Raw genomic sequence first — 23,230 nt, 5'->3', positions numbered from 1 at the left:
CAGGTATGAATTTATAGGTCCAGGTATACGTCACTATCAAACAACACCCCAATATGTGTTCCGCAACATCTACCGAGTGCAGTGATACCACCCATGCATTGGTTTGTCTGGTGTGCCCCCCCCCCCATTTTGGCCAGTCTGTGCCTATATCCTATCTTTGAGCCAAGCCATTCCAATATACCCCATCAAACCATTCATTTTTTTTAAATTAGACACCCCTTCGGTATTTTAGCACTGGCTCATAATAATAAACTTTATTTTTTATTTTATTTATTTTATTCTTTTTGGACTTTTTTACATTTTGCTGGAACCGGCTGGTTCCTCTGATGCATAAATATTTTTAAATGTTACCACTTTTTTTTCCATATTTTTTATTTTATTATTTTTTAAATAGTTTACTAATCACATTGTGATTAAAAAGCTGGGCTCCTTTGACTTGCATGGTTGAATGCAGTAGCTGTGTTCAACCTGCAAGTGGAGCCAGAGTTCTCAAGAGGTTCTGGAGACCCTCTAGCAAACTTTTCCAACTTTGTAATTTTTTTTTAAAGGACACGCCGCCATCTTGCGAGTGGCAAAATCACTCGCAGTGGTGGTTGTGACTGCTCTGCGGAACGGTCACAGCGCATCCTGGGTGAGTGTTCGGTGTTGCTGAATGCTTCGTTATGGAGGCATTTCAGCGACACCATTGAAGTTTAGGGGTTAAAGGATATGTAGTTCCTCAACGTCGAAAAACACCAAATGAAAGCTGTTTTGAGGATGAAATATGTATGATGTTTAGGGCTGCAACAACTAATCGATAAAATCGATAATAATCGATAATGAAATTCGTTGGCAACGAATTTCATTATCGATTAGTTGAATCGATTATTATCGATTATAAAATGAGGGTTTTTTCAGAGCAAACGCTCTGAAAAATCCCCCTCATTATATAATCCGTTTAGTCTGACTCACCGTCTCACAGCAGCAGCTCCTACTTACTCCCCCTCCCTGTAATCACTGTGACAACTGGCCCCGCCCCTTCCTTCTCCAGGACAGAACCACATGGCTGTGACACTCATCTAACTGTAAGTATATGTGTATATATATATATATATATATATATATATAATATGTGTGTATATATATATATATATATATATATATATATATAATGTGTATGTGTGTGTATATATATGTGTATATATATATATGTGTATGTATGTATGTTATATATATATATATATATATATATATTTGGGCTACTGAAAGTTAGGGGAGGTGGGGGTTAATTTAGGGGCAGTTATGGTTAGTGGGGTGTTTAGGGTTAATTTAGGGGCAGTTATGGTTAATTGGGTGTTTAGGGTTAATTTAGGGGCAGTTATGTTAATAGGGTGTTTAGGGTTAATATAGGAGCAGCTATGGTTAATGGGGTGTTTGGGGTTAATTTGAGGCAGTTGTGGTTAATGGTGTGTTTAGGGTTAATTTAGGGGATGCTGTGGTTGATGGGGTCTTTAGGGTTAATTTAGGGGATGCTGTGGTTAAGGGGGTGTTAAGGGTTAATTTAGGGGCAGTTATGGTTAATGGGGAGTTTAGGGTTAATTTAGGGGAATCTAAATCCTGGGGGCAGTGAAGTGACATATCTGGGGGTATAAGGCATATACAGTATATAAGGCATATGTGGGGAGGGCAGTGTGGCATGTCTGGGGAGGACGGAGTGGTGTATCAGGGTGTATAAGGCATATCTGGGAGTAGAGTGGCATATCTGGGGGTAGAGAAGTGGCATGTCTGGGAGGCAGGGTGGCATGTCTGGGGAGGATGGAGTGGGGTATCAGGGGATATAAGGCGTATCAGGCACAGTGGCAGATGTGGGAGGCAGCGTGGAGTGGCAGATGTGGGAGGCATTGTGGAGTGGCAGATGTGGGAGGCAGCATGGCGTGGCATATGTGGGGAGGGCAGGGTGGCATGTCTGGGGAGGATGGAGTGGTGTTTCAGGGGGTATAAGGCGTATCAGGCACAGTGGCATGTGGGGGGTAGAGTGGAGTGGCATATGTGGGAGGCAGCGTGGAGTGGCATATGTGGGAGGCAGCGTGGAGTGGCAGATGTGGGAGGCAGCGTGGAGTGGCAGATGTGGGAGGCAGCGTGGAGTGGCAGATGTGGGAGGCAGCGTGGAGTGGCAGATGTGGGAGGCAGCGTGGAGTGCTGTGGTAGGCAGCGTGGCATATGTGGGGGGGCAGCATGGCATGTCTGGGAGGCAGCGTAGCAAGCCTGGGCTCAAATGTGCATATATTGGGGGGCTGGTTGGGAAATAAAGACAAGAAATGTATTATCAAAGTTTTTTTATTCTGCTGTTTGTATTTAACATCATTTGTTTAGTAAATTATTTTAAATAAATGAAAAATTTACATTCATTTTTTTTATCCGATTAATCGATTAATCGAAAAAATAATCGGCCAACTAATCGATTATTAAAATAATCGTTAGTTGCAGCCCTAATGATGTTATTGGTCTTTACAATATTAATACATGCCTGTCCAAAAAAGGAGTAATAGCAATGTAAATAAAGCGTTTTTCTTATCAGCTCTACTTTATGCATTTATAAACATGGTTCAATTTAAACAGGATAACAGCTATGAGTTATCAAGTAAACAGATGGAGCATGGTACTGACTCATCTTTCAGCTGCGATCATATACCTTCAAGCCTATTACATTATCGTACATTGCTACACATTTAAAAGGGAACTCCCACCATATGTTTGAGTTTTTTTAGTGCTTGGAAAGAATACCTATGTATGTGATATTTTTTTTTTTTTACAAACATCTCGTAAAGCTTTATTATTTATTACGGTTTCCCATAGGATCTCAGTTACTCATGATCCTCTGCTATTTGTGAAGCTAGTTCCCGTGGCCCGGTAGAAACCACGTACAGAACAGAATGCTGTACTGAGTATATCACAAGTGATGCAGCACGCACTGTAATTGTGCAAATATTCATTCCGCAAATGGTGTCAAACATCTGGACGCAAGCCACTTATTGTGTAATGGCTACAAAAGGCGGCAATGTAGGGAACACTGGATTTACTGCCTATAAATCTCACTGTAAAAAAGGAACTGATGGAAACCAATGCAAAACTTTATGTAATGTAACAAACGTTACATTAGTGACCACACAGACAATTTAACATACAGAAATAAAACCAAGTTCATTTTAAGACCAATACTCGCATGAAAATATTTAAGGCACAACATATCTTCCATAATATCTCAGTAATGTGGTAAGTCAGAAATGCTCAGAAAATAGTTTGTGTTTGGATCTTCAAGAAGCTTTGAGCCAAGGCAATGAACGTTGTCTTCCACATAACCAGCAACAGGTTGTAGAGGTTCTGATGGAACTTTAGGGATCTGATTACCATTCATTTCCGAAATAATGCTTTGATCAAGTGAAATCACCCGTGTCATATGACACAAAAAGCAGATGGCATAGATACCAAAATAGCTTTGTTTTACGTGATTAAACCTTCAAAAAGAATGAAATCATCGTTCCGTAAAGGTTGATTTGCTTCCTAAACTAGAGTGCACGAAGGGTTATGTCTAAATTGAACAGCATCTTTAACCCCTTTGTGACCAATGATTTACCAGGAATGTGACAGAAAATGGCCCTACAGAACCAGTGACATACCAGGTCTGTCTTCAGGTAAACTTGCCCTCAGGAAACCGTGACGATTGCGGGGGAACTGCTGTTGCTGATTGCCCCGTCTTTTTGCAGCTGATCCCCTTCCTTTCCAAATATGCAATCACTTCTACAGGGAATAACATCCATTGTTAATGTCAGATGACAGACAATGCCTGTAAACATTGCCTTTATTCTCTGCCTCTATCCTCTTCGCTGTGATTGTTAGCTGGAGAGAGACAGAGCACTATAAGAGGATACTGTTTGTCTTTTTTACTTGACCCTAATTTTTAGTTTAATCGTTTTTAGTTAGTGTGGTTGGTAGTTAGTGCCAACTTTGTTCGGGTTAGGTAGAGGTTAAGAAAGAAAACCCTACAAAAAAACTTAGAAAACTTTAAATAAATGAAAATCATATAGGCACATAGCATGGTTTCTAAATCAGGGCAAGTTAAATATATTGTGGTATTTTCCCATTGGCAGTTGCTTTGTGTAGTTATTTCCTCTAAAACTGTGAATATTTTTTTTTTTTAGTTTCTCTGGTCCTGTAGTGTAAAATAGCTTTGGACCAGAAAGGGTTAAACAAAACGTTTTCCCAAGTAAACTCTGTTGAAGGGATCCACGTTTCTCCCTTTTCCTCACCCTTAATACCTCTGCGATTGTAGTCACAATCCCACTTATTTTAACAACCCTCCTACTTTTTTTGTTTATCTTCCTCAGCCACAATCTCGCTTCTCCAGAAATAATCCTGTTCCTTTTATAATGTCCCATGTTCGTCTTTCTGCCCCTTCTTTTTTCAACCCAGTTCACTCACTGTAAATCCTACCACCCACTGTCCAAACAGTCTCTCATGTCTAGAGATGATTGCCCAGGCTATCCCTCAGGTACATAAAAAGTGGCAATGAATGGACACTGGTTTTAATGTAAAAATATATGGATATAATGGGCGATTTATAATTTTGCACACATCCCTTCCCATACATAATAAACCTTTAAGCAGGACTCCTTAGCCCCTTAACAAAGAACATATTATGCACCTTTGCTGTTAATACCAATTTGTAACAAAGTATTTAAAGCGATATACCCCATTTAGGGCAAACAGGGGCCTTTATTACTCCCCTGCAAGCACAAGCAGTTGTGTGCTTGGACTCAATGCAGTACGTCAGTGGAGTCACCTGAACCAGTAGCCTATGATCATGAAAGAATGTACCGTATTTGCTCGATTATAAGACAAGTTTTTTTCAGAGCAAATATTCGAGGTCGTCTTATAATCAGACCTCAAATAGAGGTCTGACTACAAGATCCAGACTAAGATCCAGATTCCTGCAGTGCTGCAGGGGACCTGGATCCTCATCTCTGGCAGCCTCTGCTGCTGTCGGCACTTCCTCTGGTGCGGAGTGCCGGCATTACATAACCTTCCGGTGCTCAGTCATAGAAGCCGTGGTGCAAGTCCTGTCAGGAGCGGAGGTTGTCTGTGCCGGTGAATGTTTGCGGGATGCGCACAGACAACCTCCACTGCTGCCGGGGCTTCAATGACACGGCGTAACATGACCTTCTGCTGCTCAGTCTGGTGCTCAGTCATAGAAGCCCAGGCAGAAATACCAGCAAGCTGCAGCGAAGGTTGTCTGACGCGGCCTCCACTAGACACCAAGGAATCTGAAGCACGGGGGATAAGTCTAGGGAAGCACTGGTAAGTCGGGGAGAGGGTAAGGGTGACGTATGGTGGGGTATAAGGGCTTTCTGGAGGCAGAGTGGCATATAGTAGAGTGGCATTTAGGGGGTATAAGGCATATCTGGGGGGCAGAGTGGCAACTTTTTTCCTCTAGGGTAGTCTTATATTCAGTCTCTTTTTTTCCTAAATTAATACTCAAATTTTGGGGGGGCGTCTTATGATCAAGCAAATACGGTAATTAAACCATGTCCCACAAAGCTTCGACAGAAAGACATCTACTATCAACTTATTTTAATCAGTACAAAATGGCCTACAGGAAACTGATCAATTTATTTAAAAAGAAAGAAACTTCAGGCAGAAGCAAATCACAAATATTGCTTGAAAAATATTTTAAAGTCTTTATTTTCAACAAGGTAATTGCCAGACAGTAGAGTTTTTAATGGCTTCTAAACAAACTATGAATGTCAGTTTGCAAGCATGACTTCTTAATTAAAATCTCCTTGCAAACGATGCCAGTACTTTTAAGAATTACTTTGCAGATATTAACAAAATAAATAAAGGTGGTTATGTAGCTTGGAAATAAACACTTTAATAGCATTATCCATTGCATATCCGCAAACAACATGTCAAGCTTGCCAATTAACAGAAAAACATGAAAGGTTAAACTGCTGCGTGTAATTCCCAAAACTGGAATGAATAAAAGGTTTCATACAGAACTATCGTCAACACATACATTAGAGCATTCAGAAGTCAAATTTAAATGGGAATGCTTCCAAAAAATAACCATACAGCAATAATATTAAAGTTTTTAGTATGTGAAGCAAAAATCCTTAGCTCATCTGCCATTTTATTCCTTCATCTTAAGATGTAATCACATAATACCTTTTTTTAAATGTTTCTTTGGCAAAAAAAATACTAGTGATTGGGTTAGCATGATTAATTAAAGGTTCACTAAACATGTGAAATCAGGCAAACGTTTACAAGATAAAAAAAAAATTCAAGATTCTAGATTATAATAGAAATTATGTTACCTTTAAATACAGCCCTACAGGGTATACTTCCCATAAGTCAGTGGTTAAAAAGGAAACCCGGTATAATAAAAGATAATAATACAAGTTTATACGTACTGTTCCCAGTAAAAGTGTATTTCAGGATATTAACGAGAAGCAGGGGGTTTGATTAATTTAAGTCCTAATTTAGATGAGCACATTAATTGAAGAGCATTCCAGGTCATGGTAAGTATGTCGATGCACTGATGTAAAAACTTGTTGCTGTCTCAGCGTGAAGGCTCCCAGAGCTTAGAGATGTGTCAATACTGTGACTGTTCTATTAAAAGAAGTTCCCCACACCACCATTGATTACCTTCATTAAATATTTCCAAGTAACCGCGTGCGGCTCATTTTGCATGCAACGTGCAGAAGCATGTAGGTTGAAACAGGCTGTTAAAGGGATGGGCAAGTAATACTACTATTTGGAGACAAATTATAGCACTTCTTTCAAAATAAGTGCTGCGTAGAGAGCAATATGATTGTACAAAAAGGACTGCAATGGTGCTTTTAAAATGTTGATTGATTAAGCAAGAAATGGGAAGGCTTATATACTGTAGGTAAGCACAAACTGCCAACAGTTATAGTTCATATGTACATGTAATTATTAATCAGATCTAGTACTTCATTGTACAATTATAGTAAAGGAGAGGAACAGGTATGATTAGGCAGAATAATTTGTGATCAAGGGCTTTTTTTTCTACAAGTATGAGAAGTATGAGCATGGCATTCAAACACCACAATCTTGTTAGTTTCCTTACAACTGTTTATTTTGTAATTTCATGCTCTGCAAAATGGAGGAAGCCATTTTGCAATTCACTCTTAAAGATGCAGTCCTATATCCCAAACAACCTCATCAGCAAACAATACATACTGAAGCATTTGCAAGTACTTCAATATTCATTCTCATAGTTGCCTGCTGTCCTAAGAATGCGGCAGTTGCGGATGTCTGGTACAGGGCTGGTTGGAGAGATCACGGAGTTCCCTCTAACCGCCATATAATTAAGGGAGCGTGAGGTCTGTTTAACAGAATTATTCATTCTAACACACGTTAAGCCCTGGGGTACTAGTTAGTATTGTTTTAAATGTAAAAAAAATATAGTGTCCTTTGCCGAGTCCAGTAACTGTGAAGATGTCTGCCATGAACCATGTCTGTGCCTATCCTTGGTTAAAAAGAGTGTGTATAAGACTGTGGATGTCAAGGTACAGGGTTAGATTGTGTGTGTCAGCATATAGTGTGCGTGAGACGAGTGTCAATGCAATGTGCTAAAAGTGCACGTGTGTTTGTGTATAATGCTAAACTGTATGGGGTGTTAGAATTTGCGTGTGTTGGGGTGTCAGTGTACAGTGTTAAACTGTGTGTGTATTTTTGGGGGGTGTCAGCATACAATGTTAAACTGTGTTGGGTGTTAGTATAAGGTGTTAGAGTGAGTCTGTGTTAGTGTACAGTATGGTGTGTCAGTACAGAGTAAGTGTTAATAAGAACAGCGTACTGTGCTTGGTGTCAGTGTAAGGTGTAAGAGTGTGAAGTTGTCAGTACACAGTATTAAACTGGGTAGAGTGTCCACAAACAGTGTGTTAGTGTATGGTGTTTGATTGAGTGTGTGTCTGCATATAGTGTTAGAGTGGATGAGCCAGGAAGGTGGTGTAGAGAGCAGATCACTGAGCAGTGAAGAAGCTGTACAGAAGAGGGCAGAGCAATTATTTCCAGTGCTGGGGTGTACCTGGGTCAGTTGCTCCCTACTGTGTACAGCCAGAATGTGGGTCCAAGAGAATATTCTAGACCAAGCAGCAGCCCAGTCAAGGACTGGCCCTGGGTGCCACTAAAAGGAAGTTGAATCAAGGAAATAGAGATATTCCTTTGTAAAAAAGAATCCAAGAACATTTGGCGTTGAGTGAACAGAAGTTACAGCATGGCTACATTGACGTGGGTGCGTTTTACTGTGCCACTGGGTATGATAGCGTGCGTGTCTCTGTATGCCATTGTGGACATGTGTTTTTCTTGGTATTTTAGTGTGTGTCTGGATAAATTACCCTCCACAAATATTGGCACCATTGGCAAATACGGGTGTTAAAATTATTTAACCTTTTGATCTGTTCTTCAAACAATACACAAAAATACACTGCTCTCATGGATATAAAACAATAGCAAACAAATCACAGCTTGAGAATAGCAGAAATTAGTTTCATCTTGGGGTCAGAAAGTCTCCAAAACAATCCAACATCACCAGCATCACCACAAGTTGTTTGGAATGGTTTTAAGAAAAAAGCCTCTACTCTCATCCAATAAGAACCGTCTCAGTATGCCACACACTACTGGGACATCAAATGGGATCGAGTTCTATAATAATGTTCTAAATTATTATCGAGTTCTAAATAATGTGTTTTGTATGTTAGTCTGTGGGGTATGTTAGAGTATCTATTGGTATGTTATTGTGTGTGTGTTTATCTAGGTATGTTTTTGCAAGTGTTTGAGTGTGTTGAATGATGGTGCGTTTGGGTATGTAATTGTGGGTGTCTGTGTGTGTTAGTGATTAAATATGTGTGTGTGGCTCTTGTCTCGTGACTGCAAGCTTGGCATGTCAGGCACCTTAGACGGTACCTTCAATAACTTGTAGTAGTATCTGTGGCCATGCCCAACATAGTTCATCTTTCGTATTTGTAAGCTGATGTTGCTGGCTGCTGCCTAGCTGTGTTATTTTATTTAAAACAATTACTAACTTTGAACGTATACCTTAGTACTGCCTGACATGTCAATCTTATTGTAATATTTAATGTATTATATTAACTAGTAATATGATGGAATTTAATGCTTTGGTAATGTCCCCTGAATTTTAGGTTATTCTAGGTTATTAGTTGGATATGCCCTGCATGCCAACTGTTCTTATTCCCACATTCAGTTCCTGTCCATGTTATTTACACACACAGTATAATGTGTGCGCAAAGGAAGAGGCATTGTAAAAAAAAGAGTCATTCTTGACTTTGTCCTGGGCCTGCAGGATGGCACATTGGCCTGTTAAGCAAGGACAGGTGCCTAAAGGGTTCAAGGCAGTGTCGACTCTGTGGGTTCCATGGAAAGTCCTGTGGGTGCCATGGTCAGTCCTGTGAAGGGGTAAGTCACTGGGTGCAGGGGCACGTCCTGTGGGTGCCCAACGGCATGTCATTGGGTGCAGGGGCAAGTCCTGCAGGTGCAATGGTAAGTCAGTTTGTGAACTTGGTGACATAATCAGCACCATAACTGGGTGGAGCTAAATTATGCTAATTATGAGGGTTGGTAGACTGGGTGGTGCTTTGGGGCAGTGGGTGTGGTACATTTTCAAATAAGATATATATAAATCTGTGTGCCCGGGAACTACTGCACAAGAAATGTATTCAGCCATGTGCATCTCTTGTAACACAAGTAGCTTGGGTGCGGGGAAAGAGAACAAATGCATAGATGTGATTCTCTTAATTCCAAATGTGACATTAAGCTGTCACATGCATTAAAGTGCATGGTGGCTGGAGTGTTCTATTATCTTTCTGCTGTGCTTCTTATATAAACAACATGTGGGTAGAAGAGATCTCATCATGAAGCGCTGAGAAAAGAAATGCTTCCTCCCACTATTGCATAATTTCAGAATTATTATATTATTTTTTAAGGCATGAAACTGCTTACAAAACTCTAGTTCTATAAATTATAAGGGAAATAAATAATTTACCTACTTGCTGAAGGCCGATATACCATTCCCACAGGGCAACCTCTGATGCCCACAGTTTTGACTTGTATCTGTCTATAAAAGCAAGTGGGCATCATAAGATTCCCACCCTGCAATCAATGAGAGAACTTTCCACACATGCGCACGCATTAGACCCCAGCTCTTAGTGTACCCAGAGCAAGGAAATGTGTTTGGATGGACATGTCTGCTGCATGGAAACAGCTGGGGGTGGGGAAAGGGGTGAATGCATATGAGGGGGAATTCTGGAGAACCCCCCTTGAATTTTCAAGGGGAGCAGTAATGAAACTTAAAGGGACCTCGCAGTTATAATATATTGAAATGCATATGGCGGTTGGAGTGCCCCTTTAAAAAACATTGCCGCCCATTAAGTGTGTTACGAGGGGCCAGTCCAACTCTTCTGACAGGAAAAGCTCCCGAAGTTTATTGCTTCAGAATGTGTGGCGGTATGAGAAAGCTAGAATGTCCAACTCTCCTGCAAGATTGCAGTTTAGTGAATACACAGCACTAATGGATTTTTATGGTAGACTACACACGTTAAATACGAGAGTATGAAACTCTACAGAGGTTTGCATCATGAAAATTCACTTTTATATGCAGTGAGGTTTGCATTAAAGATATGAAAGCAATTCAAAACACACACAAAAAATTAAAAAGCGGATGGCCAGTTACCACGTTAGTTATGACACTAATTGGGTAAATACTGCCTGCTCAATGAGAATCAAATTTCAATTATTTTCCTTTAATCAATTAACCAAGTAACTAAACTAGACTTCTTCTTAACTACCAATATTGTGCTAAAATGCCACCCTCTTCTCTTCCAGAAGAGATCTTGTCAGGAAGTACATGCTGTGTCATTTATGGATTATTAATCTATAAGTGCAGCATAATGGAATGTTACAACACTCCCAAACATGCAATAGAACCACAGAAATTAACTGCAAATGTCCAAAAAAGCCCTTAATATTGTATTATGTATATTTATAGCAACAATAGGTTCCTCAGGGCTTTGCCGCAGAAAATACTTCTGAGGTCTGGAAAGCTTATGTCACTCATCAATATAAATGGGGGTTCTATAGTAATTGCCTTCTACATAACAAGCAATACTGCCTCAAATTACATTTAATTTGACAGGATACGATTTACAACAAGCCTTCAACAAAGAGATAGATATAGCTTAACACAGAAGACGACATACTGATCTATATCTGTTTTTTTATATTTGAAATACAAGGTAGGCAATATGAAAGACTCCAAGCAGACATTTTACATCAATGTGTTCACACAAATGTCCACCTTATTTTGTTATCTACCATTTCTTCAACTGCCCTAAGACATGACAGAAGACAAGGTTGCTCCTAAAAAATGCCACCTTGCCAAAATTTTCCATTCCAATCCAATTATTTACCGTAGCACATAACAAATGCTAAAACATTGTTCTTACCTTGTGCCGACACTTAAGCACCACTCCATAAGCTCCTAAAAGAGGCATAAATTCAGATTATTTCAGCGGAAAAAGAACACTAATATTCAAAGAAATTACATTTCACACATCCTAACTAATTTATTGATTGGAGGATCGGTGAGAGGATGTCAACAGAAGCACCGCCATTTTGGTGGAAGTTCTCACCGGGTTACGTCTATGGAGATGCGGATGAAGACAGCAGATTGAAGATAGAAGAGAAGAGAAGGGAGAATATAAAAGGTAGAAGGTGATGAAGAAGAATATGCAGAAGTGATCGCCAGAGAAGGTAGGCAAACATTTAGAGAATGTGTGACAGAGAGTGAACGAGAATGAGAGTGTGAGAGAGTGAGGGTGAATGTGGGCCCACATATTTTGGATGAAAATTCTGAGCTTTATGCACTACCTAATCCACTTGGTAATGTGTATTACCATACATTTGCTATTGATAAATATAACTTTCAAAGGAATGTTGTATCAGCACTAGAAAATAAAAACATGTGAGGTTTAAAATATTCTTTCTAGATTTGTTTATAATGAACAAATATAATCTTTATTTTTACTGTAAGCACCGGCACTGAATCAGAGAAACTGTAATCCAGAACAATTCAAACATTTGGATACAAGTTTGCAATTTATGTCTCTCAACAATCAAATAAATACATATAATGTACTTGCTGACTTAATGTATATATTGTACTTTGTTATCAAATGCTTGCGATAACAAAGATATAATATTTAGTGTGTGATATATAACAGATTGCTATGATTTTGCTATAATAACCAATCCAAGGCCAGTACTTGCATATCATCAGAGAATATACATATTCTTGCATATCTTATATATAGCTTACCAACTCCCTTTCTATACTGGTTTGTGCTAAATTTGGCACTTCTGTATTATTGCACTTTACGTTTGTATTTCTCACAATAAGAGAAAACTGGAAATGTTTTCCTAATGTTCACTCCAAAGAAAGATGAAAACTTCTTGACACACCAAGATTTATAACTAAGGAAAAGAGTTCCAAACAAATTAGTTGGCTTTCCTAGTAAGCATGAGGTTCTGACTTTCTATGCTAAAATATCACATAAGACCATTTTCAAAGTTAGGTTTTCAAATAGGGATGTTTGAAAGATGTTACTAAAATGGGCCACGCCAATGCCTTCCGCATTTTGAGTATCATATAAAAGTATAATTTACTGCTTAGCTCTTTTTTCTGTTCCTCTTCACTGGTAAGGGTGTATGTGAGTATTACTGTAAAACACCACCTGTTTACATAGCATTACAGAAGTTGAAAATAACAGAAATAGCACATTTTTAAGCACTTTCAACACATAATAACAAAATATTTAGAGGAAGAGAAGCTGCCTTGAGAAGTTTACTCTCCAAGCAGTGTAATGAAGGAAAAGGGACTATTTACAAGAAATATAACTGAGGTTTATGCACTAAACTGTAAGGCTGCTGGTTTTGACATGTTATGAAGGGCCAACCTTGGCAGGTTTCTAATGAAAGAACAGATTTGGCCCTATACAGTACATAGCTAAGCTCTTTTGGGTACTTTTTCAGGTATGTAATTAGAGGAGTCAAGCAATTTAGTAAAGCATTTGCAGTAGGCACTTGGCCTTTCTTGCGGGAGAGGTTCAACGTATCTCAACAAACCAGCAAATATATAGTTTTCTGAACAAACCTAAATGTGTTTTGTGGAATGAGCACACAAAAGAAGTACCTTCTAAAACTGATAGTCTGCAGCTACCCATGACATTACAATAGTGCTCTTTAAATCTAGTTTAAATCTACACATAATATGGAAAACAAATGAAACTTACCTTCACCTACAACCCCAAGGACCTCAAATTTATTCATCACATTACCAAGATTAGGAATCTTCATGAAGACAAACTCTCCTTCTGATGAGGGCCACAGAACATGGCACAAGGAAAGCAAGAAGAAGGTAATCTTCAAAAGTCACCAGGCATGAATATTGCCATAATACAGCACTCTTCAGGGCATCACATATTATCTAAAGCAAGAAAAAATATATATAATTTTATGAATTGCATTTATTTGTATATACAAGCCATCAAGCTCAATATATCACATGCATGTCTATGTCTGCTGATGTACCAGACAAAAAAGGCAATTAAGTACCTTCTAGTCATACATTAAACAAGGCAACCATAATTCTAGACACTGAAATGCCAATGGTCCAAATGGTTCTCTTTCCCTATTTTCAAAAAACCCACATCAAGGCCTATGATAATCATTTCTTATTCCTTTTTTTATATTGAATTCCAATGATTTACTCATCTTACTGTTACTGACCTAGTGTCACCCATACAAGTTCAGCTTCACACAGCAACTCCCTCCACAAACATAATCTAGAAGTTAATTGCTACAAGGGCTGAACTGCCCCATTAAACTTGTTAGCGAATACACACAATTAAAAGTTAAATTTTGGAGCTATTCATATGCTAGATTCAGTAAATACGCCCTTTTGCCTAATTTTTGCTATATATAATGCCACAGAGCAAAGGAGTCAAATGCTGTACAAGTGAGGTCCCCAAAACAAAAATCTAAATTATCTGCACCTGGATTGCAATTGATAATTTCAGAAATTATAATGGAAGGTTCATTCATAAAAAAAAAATCACTTTCCTATTTTGCTAAGCCAACAATGGTATTGGTTCACACAGCAGTTATATATTTTTATGAAAAAAATAGAGAAGATAAATATAAGATAGTAATTTCAGAATAAACAAACTAGGTTGATCCTGTGATCCAAACAAGTAAAAGCATGTATGAAAAAAATACTTGAAATGCCTTCTACCCAAGAGGAAATGTGGTGAAAGCCTGTATAACTGCTAACTAGAGGTGTACTACTCACAATTACTCTTTCTACTCAGTGGTATATTTTCAACTTTTTAAGGGAAGCTACTTAAATAAAGTGCAGGCAAACATGGCCAGGGTAGATTATAAGTGCAAAATGTTAATTTAGGAGTTGTTTATATTACAATTACTGTTAAATTAGGTGATCTGGGTCAGATATCTAGTAAGTCAGTAGGTAACTCCTTATTAATTTCAGAAGTAGTTAAATAAGTTAACGAGTAGGGGAAGGGGGCACTCGCATGTTTGGAACAGAGTTCCAACATGTATTGGCAACTTTTTAACAAATGATAGTTGTGCAGGTTTTTTTGCAGATGTAAACGAGTGTTGGCTTTACTGAATTCGTGAGTGGCACTTCTTACTACTGGCAACTCACATACAGTACGGATTTAGTGAATAGACCCCCAAACACGTTAATTACAATATGAATGGATTTTATTGGCAAGTTTGAAGAGCCAGTAACAATGTCCAAAACGTACTATGGGATCATCATGGTCACAAATGAAGATCCAGTATAGCTGGTCATCCCATCTTAAAAATAAAAATCTCTCCTTAAAGATAATGTTGTTTCTCAGTACTGTTTTAGTGTCTGAAACATCTACTTGGCTCACCCAAGTCTGGATACATCTAAGCACTTTCCTGAAGATAGCATCCAACTGTCAGCAAAATACAAAGGTCACAACTCATTATTGATTGTCCCTGACATTCCAAAGCATATTCTCTAAACAATGGAGTTGGCAAATTGTGCTGTATTTAGGAGCCATATTTGTTTACACACGTTCAGGAGGCAATCTTAATTTCCAATGTCTGTTCCACCAAGATACTGAGAAATCACTCAGCACGCCACAATCTTATGTTGAACCACTTGTTCCCTGATGTTCCCTGATGTACGTAAAGTCTAATAAATATTGAGGTGTACATCGCAACCTGTAACTAGGCTTTACACGTAAGACGGTGATGCCCAAGTGCAACTATTGCCAGGTCACCCATGTAAGGAACCAGACTGCCTAGCTAGCACAACCATGCTATAAACCAGGGCTCTTTATGCTACCCAACCTAATACAGTAAGTGCTAGTTCACTAGCCACATACTAAAGAAAGTTTTCATCAGGTTCTTTATCAACTCTTAGAACCCATTTGTAAACATCTGTTGACAGAATCACAGTTTTCATATAACGTGGTGATGGTTATCTATAAAAAGGCAATACTCACAATTGCTCATGTAACATTATTATTATCACTTATTTATTCACATAGCACCATAATATACCACAACATAATGGTTTGTTTAAACAGAACAAACAGTCTTATTTGATACAAATGGAGGTGGGTGCTGAGGATGTAATACCCGCACTTAGGATGTGGCTGCAATAATTGTATTCTTTTTTAAATGATATAAACCCATATATAATTGTAATTGTTTATAATATATAATATGTGCCGCATTATAATGTATTCACATTTCATTTGCAATCCTAATATTTAAGACTTGAAATACGTTGCAAGGTGCTTTATAATTTGGTGCAGCTGAAAAATACACTTTCTATACTTTTACGACTGCAATGTCTTTATACACATGACTCACTGTTTTATAATACAAGATCGTATTTCTTAAACCACTAACCTTAATAAAGTATTTTAAACAAATCTATTACAGAAAGTGTGAATATATATTATCCTCTGCAGATACATTCTGCAAAAAAACCTGCACATTTAAATGATACGGACAATTTAAGACAACACATATGAAAATAGTTTACTTAAAACAAATTAATTCGGAATAAAAAATATACGGTGTATATACTACAATTCATTATCCATCCTTTTAAACATGCCTATGAAGCGCCTCAACACATTTCCTGGAAATGCTCCAAACAATTTGCACGCCTACTACAGTTATAGAGTAGTTAAATAATTATGCACATACATTTCCAGAATAATTTTAGTTAATTAGCGTTACCACAGAGCTTTTATACATCTGCCTGTAGGTTATACCTTCATAAAAAGGAGGAGTTGGCTTGCAGCGTTTTTTATTATTTTTTCTATGAAGTGTATGCATCTGTGCATGCATTTGCTTGAATGTACATCTAAGTGTAAAACAACCAGCAATGGTATGAAGCCAACTTTAACCCTGCCTTCTCTATGGTTCAATGACACTCTGCTACAATGTAAAGTAGTGAGTGTACAGCCTGTATAACAGTGTTAATTTGCTGTCCCCTCAAAATAACTCAATCCACAGCCATTAATGTCTAAACCTTGGCAACAAGATATAATAAAATATAATAAAAACATATCGAAAAAAATGTGAGGGGCGGAAGTGCCCGCAGCAGCGGAGGTTGTCTGTGCGCATCGTGCAGGCGTTCACCAGCTTCCAGAGAGCTTGAAGAGCCTGAGTTTATACAACATTAAATGACTGGTCAAAATACTAATAGTAATCCAGGTACCTTTTTTTTGTAGAAAATCGGTACTGACCATTTTGTGATACAACAGTGTAAATGGGTACAATAAACAAAAATTAAACTGTGGGGCAACCAAACAGGCCTGTACTGATGCAATATTCTCTGACTCTTCTCCTTTAAATCACAAGAACACAATGTTGATTAGCTTCAGTATTAATAATTAGACTCTCTGAGACGTGATACGTGGTCAAAAACTTAACAAGTGGAATGTATTGCCTTTCTAGGACACATCAGGTAAGAATGAAGCTGAAACATCTCACATTGCGACATGTCAAAATACAGCGTGTGTGCTTATACAGTGCCATTGTGTTGAAAAACAAGCTGTACAAGCCCAGGCAGCTAATTTAGCCGCAATCTGGCTTTACTATTGGATAGCAGCCAGAAAGAATCCCCCCTACAGCTAAACCAGAGCAACAACAACACAGCCAATTGAAAAACTTCCCAGGTGTTCCTACAGAACAGAATGCTCCTCTGGGTGTGCTTACACATCACACGTTACAGTGGGAAGAAAAGTGGAATCAAGACATAGTTTTATTTTGGTACCAATGAGGGAATTTCCTGTGTTTAGGGAATTTAACATATGTATTATATATATATATATATATATATATATATATATATATATATATATAATTTACCTGGAATTCTCATCTGCAGATCCAGTTATTGTTACTATTCATTATTTATAGGGAAATGGAAAAGACTATGACTGTTCATAATAATTACTCATTTTCTTTGTCATTCCTCCCACCATCTGAACTTTTTATATATAAAAAGTGAAAATGGACAGTAATGAAGGGACAAAACCACATTCACCATAATTAAAGAATGAATCAGTAGCATGATTCATTCAGCATAATCTGTATGCTAATCAAGCCTCATTATAAAACTACATGTCATGATGCCAACAAAATGCTCTTGCTTGGACAAGACCTGACTTGGCGACAGTAACACACTTCTTATTAATGAAGAAGAATTGATCTCTAAATATCAATGGATAGCTTCCAAAGTTATCATTTTCTTATGCCCTAGTTGTAGAAGAAAAAAAGCCTTTCTATGCTTAAAAAATCATACTAACATGGGATGGGATCTAGTTTTAGAATTCAACTTAAATTCTAAAACTCAAATCAGTACTGATGACATTTATACATACACCTGCATTTACCAACATAATCTTTGGGAAACTTGTAGACTTTTCATGGAAAAGATGATTCACCTGAGGCTAGATATTTAACCTATAGTCTGTTTTAAAGTTATGGAACCAAGGCCGGAAAATGCATTTTGGATGAGGCTAAGCAACATAACTAATGCATACAGCCAGCTAGATGAACATCAGACATGGCAACCACACTTTGCCACGCAGTTATTGTTTTTGGAAAACTTGAGGAGGTGCTCCAAGGACATCAGTGTGGTAGATAGTGGAACAACCTCCCATCAGAAGTGATAGAAACTAATATAGTAAGGAAATTTAAACATGCATGATACATTCATAAAACTATCCTAAATCTAAGACAAGACCAAGGACTGATTCAGGTCTGAATCTTTACATTGGGAAGAACGGACTGACTAGATGGGCTGAGTAGTTTGCTATTTTATTCTACTGTATTTTGGTAAGTATGCTTGTATTTCACATAAGTGAATGCTCCTTTAAAATTTTCTAGTATGCGTCTCTACTATTATGTACATAGTTTGCATGGTCTTCTCTGGGAAAGTGCTTTGCACCCTATTCAGCAATGTATTTATTATACAGGGCAACAGATGATCTTCCTGTAGCAAACTCTTTATAATGTAAAATGAAGTGAAGCAGTTAAAACCACAACTCACCTGCAAACTCCTGTCCCTTTTGTGAACCGACCCTACAATATTTTGAGAGAATAAATTTGCAGATCTGCCTTTTGTGTTGATTATCTTGCTGAAACTGTGACACAGACCAAAACTGTTGAATTCCTCACATTTACATAAAACAAACAATGTTAATTTTGGCGAAGTTGTTAGAGTTATTTATCGAAAGTGGTTTGGTGGTTTCTGTCTTTATTTCTATGTGGTCTCGGTAAGTTGCTATATTGGAGCCACTAACTTTTTGCCAAACCCTAGACATCTGCACCAGTTATATAAAACTGTATATATAGTAAAGTTAATGTGTCTTCCATGAGCTAAGGTGACAGCAACTGACAGATTAGAATCATAGATAAAAGACCCCAATGAGTTCCAGATAAAAACCTTGATCATACCATATGCACGGTTTGTTTCCAGTGCGAACTGTATTGCTATTGCTATTACTACTAAAGCAACATGATGCTCCAATGTGAATTGAATAATAATAGAACAAATAGCTACACAGATAAACAGAAACAATTTTGCTAGAAGCCTTTTAACTAAAAAATGAAGACAACTGAGAAATAATGTATAATTATGAGTTGTTTTGTTGAGACAAAGCCGATGAGCAATTCTCATTGCTTAATATCTAGAGCACAGATTTCATAGAAAGCATTATGAGGTCAAACACTGGTTATAAGCCAGCAAATGCAACATGTAATATGAACTGGATACCATCCAAAACCTAGCACATTGTACCTTATATCGTCCAGTAACAGTATTCAGTGGATAACAATAAAAGCTACATTCTAATCATTCCCTCTCTCTTTCTGATATAGAAAGGCATGTCACAGTGGGAATGGTAAATCAGGCTAGTAGCGCATAAGATCAAGGTCCAATCATAATGCACTTGGCATCCTGTTTTACATTGTTGGTCGTCTGTGGATACATAAGAAAAGGACATGCGTCTGAGCTTAGACAAACTAACTACAACCTCGCCTTAAGTTGGGATTCAAAGCTTGTGGTGATTGACTTTGGTGAGTTTATTAGTACTGTGTTAGTACTGTAGCTTAGCACATTATAGGAGACATGTGGAGCAGCATGTTGTAAGGCAGTGATATTAAACATGTTAAATTAGATGACACAGTAAGTGGTGTAGAGAAAATAAATGAAGTTATTTTGGTATGGCTGGAGGAAGAAGAGACCAAGAGCGCCCATCATTTTCAAAATAGGGTGGATGCATCCACTTAGGGCCATTGCCCACAACATTCCCTCAGTTCCTACCCAGGGCTTTGGGCACTTCAGGAGAATGGCTACAGTAAGTCTTTAGAAGTCATTAACTTGGGAAATGAGAAAAATAAAATTAGGTTTAGTATATCAGTGAGATGCATCACAAAGGGTACACTATAACAAGAGAAGTTATGCAGATAAAACAGAATTTGCAAAAAAATTAAGGACTTGTCATGCACAGCATAAAGTGGAGATGCTGATACAAGACAGGATGAGAGAGGCTGTAGCGATGCAGTCTGGGAAAAAGCATTTAGGATCAACAAAGTACAAGCCAGGGTCAAGGAGCCAGAAGCCAGGAAAAACAGGGTCAAGCCATGGTCAAACATGAGAAATCAACAAATAGAACACGCACACGGTGAAAGCACGATGAAACGTAGGCACGACCATCAGAGGGCAAAGTCCAGTTGTCTTCCGAGGCTTTATATAGGGTAGCGGTGCTAATAGGCATTATTTCCCAATTTGGCATAAAAATTTAAATCCTGTGATGTCACTCCGCTCCCATCTGTACATCATGGCCATCTAGAGTGTGGTGGAGTAACTGGTTTGCTTTATTAGAAGATATTATTTGAGATAATACAATAAATTTTTCCTTTCTACCATATTTTTTCTCAAAACGTGCAACTAGGTTTTCTCTGGCATATTAATTATAAAGCGTATTGTAAAGTTCAGCTGAACTTGCTGAGAACGGTTCACCAAGTCAATCCGTAATAAACTAAAAGAAGCTGAACTTGTCTGAACATGTCAAGGTCCTGTGCAGACCTTGCACTTCAGTTGTCAATTTTACAGTAAAAACACAGAGATTTCAGACAAAACATGCAAATCAGTAGATCATAAGCAATATACACTTATTTTAAAAAATATATATTTGAAGTCTGATAAACGCACTTTTCATCATTACTTTCCATTTTATTATTCTAATTCATTCTATTTATTAAACCATGTTCACATTTAGCATATAGAAGTATCAAGTTCAGAATGTATTAACCCCACCCAAATAGACAAATAAGAAGCACCCAGTGCAAAGTGTATCCATTTAGTAACAGCGCAGCTCCCCACCTAAAGCCCAGCGATACAATTCCAGCACTTACTCAAGCTTCCTGATGCGATTCAATATATAAATTCTACAAAGTCAGACGAAGAACCTGCTCAATGTTACCATACAAAAACAAGCAATAAACACATTGCATGAACCCCAGCCATGACTAATGGCTTCAATACTACATTCATCAATGAATTCTTCATATTTTGTGTTCAAACTGAATAGATCAAAGTGTGTGAACTTCTTATAGAGAAGTGGTTCCTATTTCCCCTTACCAGTTCACTCTGTATATAAGAAAAACATCAATTCAGTGAGTCAGCATTGGGTCCATTCAAATCAAACGGACCCAAACAAAAAAGGGACGGAAAGAATAGAAACCTGTTCCGTGTCGGATGGCAGAGGATAGCAAAGTCACAATATTATATAGTATATTATACTAATAACTAAAATATAATTATATTATATTTCTTTTCAAGGTTAGGATGAAAAAGTGAAACAATTAGACAGGATATCTAAAATAACCCACATTAAAAAACAATAGGGACATTGCCATCAAAAAATGAAATACTTTTATTCATTTGCCTTTAACTTCGTTTATTTAACTTCGTGTATTTGTTGAGCATTTACCATTGATTAAAATACTTTTTTTATGTGCACGCCAATGCGTCGCCTACTGTGATATTTAAAGATATTAAATGTTGTCCCAACACAACAGCCCAGAACCTCCACCTCCAGCTTCGGACGCGTTCAGCTTAATGTGTTGGTTAGGGAATTGTAGTTTCAACTTTCTCACACCACTATTCATGATAAAGTTAACGGTAGCAAGTTTCTCCAACAGGAAGGGCAGAGCTGGCGCAGCATAATATAATTCAATGGGTGAGGAGACTTTGAATACATCTCACTGATTTAACTATATTCTATACAGAGCCACCCAACCTGAGCCTAATGTATAAAGGAACTTTCAACAAATACCGTATGTTTAGGATTCGTGGACTGAACAACAATTCTCTCACTTTAGAAATTGAACTATTTCCTCTCACCAAGGAAGTTAAGGAAAATGCATATTTTCCAAAAATATTGGAAACCATTGGTCCAAAATAAGGTGATGTCTTTAGTGAAGGCTGATACCATTTAATTTAATAAGCTTTCAAGACCTCAGATGTCTCTATCATCTGATGAAGAGACATATGAAGCCTCATACGTCATGTGACTATATCTTTTTCTATGTTGGCGCACTAAAATCAGCTTCCACCACAGAAGAGAAAAATACAGATTATATCAGCAGTATCTACTCAGCATCATATATGCTTCTCTTCAAACAACTCAGTAGGACACCACTCTCTTTCCATGGAATTGTATCCTTTTATAGTCTGTAGTTATGTGCTATAAATATCACCGGGTGACATTTTACTTCGTAGGGAAGTTAAAATTGCCGCTGCAATCTATATGCATTAAAACAAAAGTTGCCATGGTAACAGCTGAATACCGCGATTGTTTTGAAAAAGGCTGGAATACTAAGCAAGCGTCGATGCTTTATGACCCAGTTGTTTATGTTTTTGCACGCAGTGAAGATTTGAGGAATCTTAATTGCGGAAATTAAGAAGTTTTCACAAATCCCCAAAGGGTATGCAATCCCTAAAAATATTCCAATATTTATACAAAACTGCTAATATACGTAAATATACCTTGCTGTTTACATCCTGGACATACTTATCTTTGACACTATATATGAATAATGTGAAGAATCCCTAAACTTCTACAGCTTGAACAGGCAAATAAAATGAACATGAGCAATGATGAGGGATTTTTTCTCACAAACACTGGTTTCTGTAAAAGCCTAGCACAGTGCCGAGATCTGATTGCTTCCCCGGTGGAAGGTACACAGCCATCTGCTTTTATACTGCTTTAAGTACTGTCTTCAGTCAGTAGTAGGAGGATTACCCTCAGCCTTTGGAGACATTGAATTTTCAAATTACTCACCCCCACCTCAAAATACCTCCATTTTTATTGGCGAAGCCACAATACTGGCGCAGCTGTTAGACTGCCGTTCCCTTCATATTTAGTTTGTGTATGGACAGAGGGCAGCCATTGTTAGTGAATTACATATACATATCAGGAGGCTTTGTCAAAATCACTCCAGTACCACAAAAAGATCTTTACAGGAGCAAGAGTGTACTTTCCAGTGCCTAACTGGAATCAGTACAGGA

General features: G+C 37.9%; 1 protein-coding gene across 6 annotated transcripts in view; it reads right to left on the bottom strand.

Moving 5' to 3' along the window:
* The window catches only part of CDKL5 (cyclin dependent kinase like 5), a 118,947-nt gene that overhangs the window by 59,177 nt on the left and 36,540 nt on the right, over positions 1 to 23,230 (bottom strand). For all 6 annotated transcript variants that reach the window (XM_053457321.1, XM_053457326.1, XM_053457323.1 and 3 more), the window contains 2 exons: positions 13,365 to 13,558; positions 11,520 to 11,554 (listed from right to left, as the gene is read on the bottom strand). In XM_053457321.1, the coding sequence (XP_053313296.1) occupies positions 11,520 to 11,554; positions 13,365 to 13,428 (99 nt within the window). In that variant the 5' untranslated portion in view covers positions 13,429 to 13,558. The remainder of the gene's footprint in view (positions 1 to 11,519; positions 11,555 to 13,364; positions 13,559 to 23,230) is intronic.

This window comes from Spea bombifrons, chromosome 2 (assembly GCF_027358695.1).
Source record: "Spea bombifrons isolate aSpeBom1 chromosome 2, aSpeBom1.2.pri, whole genome shotgun sequence".
In the NCBI taxonomy this organism is placed as follows: domain Eukaryota; kingdom Metazoa; phylum Chordata; class Amphibia; order Anura; family Pelobatidae; genus Spea; species Spea bombifrons.
Note: the sequence above shows the minus strand (reverse complement) of the source record. Positions and strands in the feature narration are given on the sequence as shown.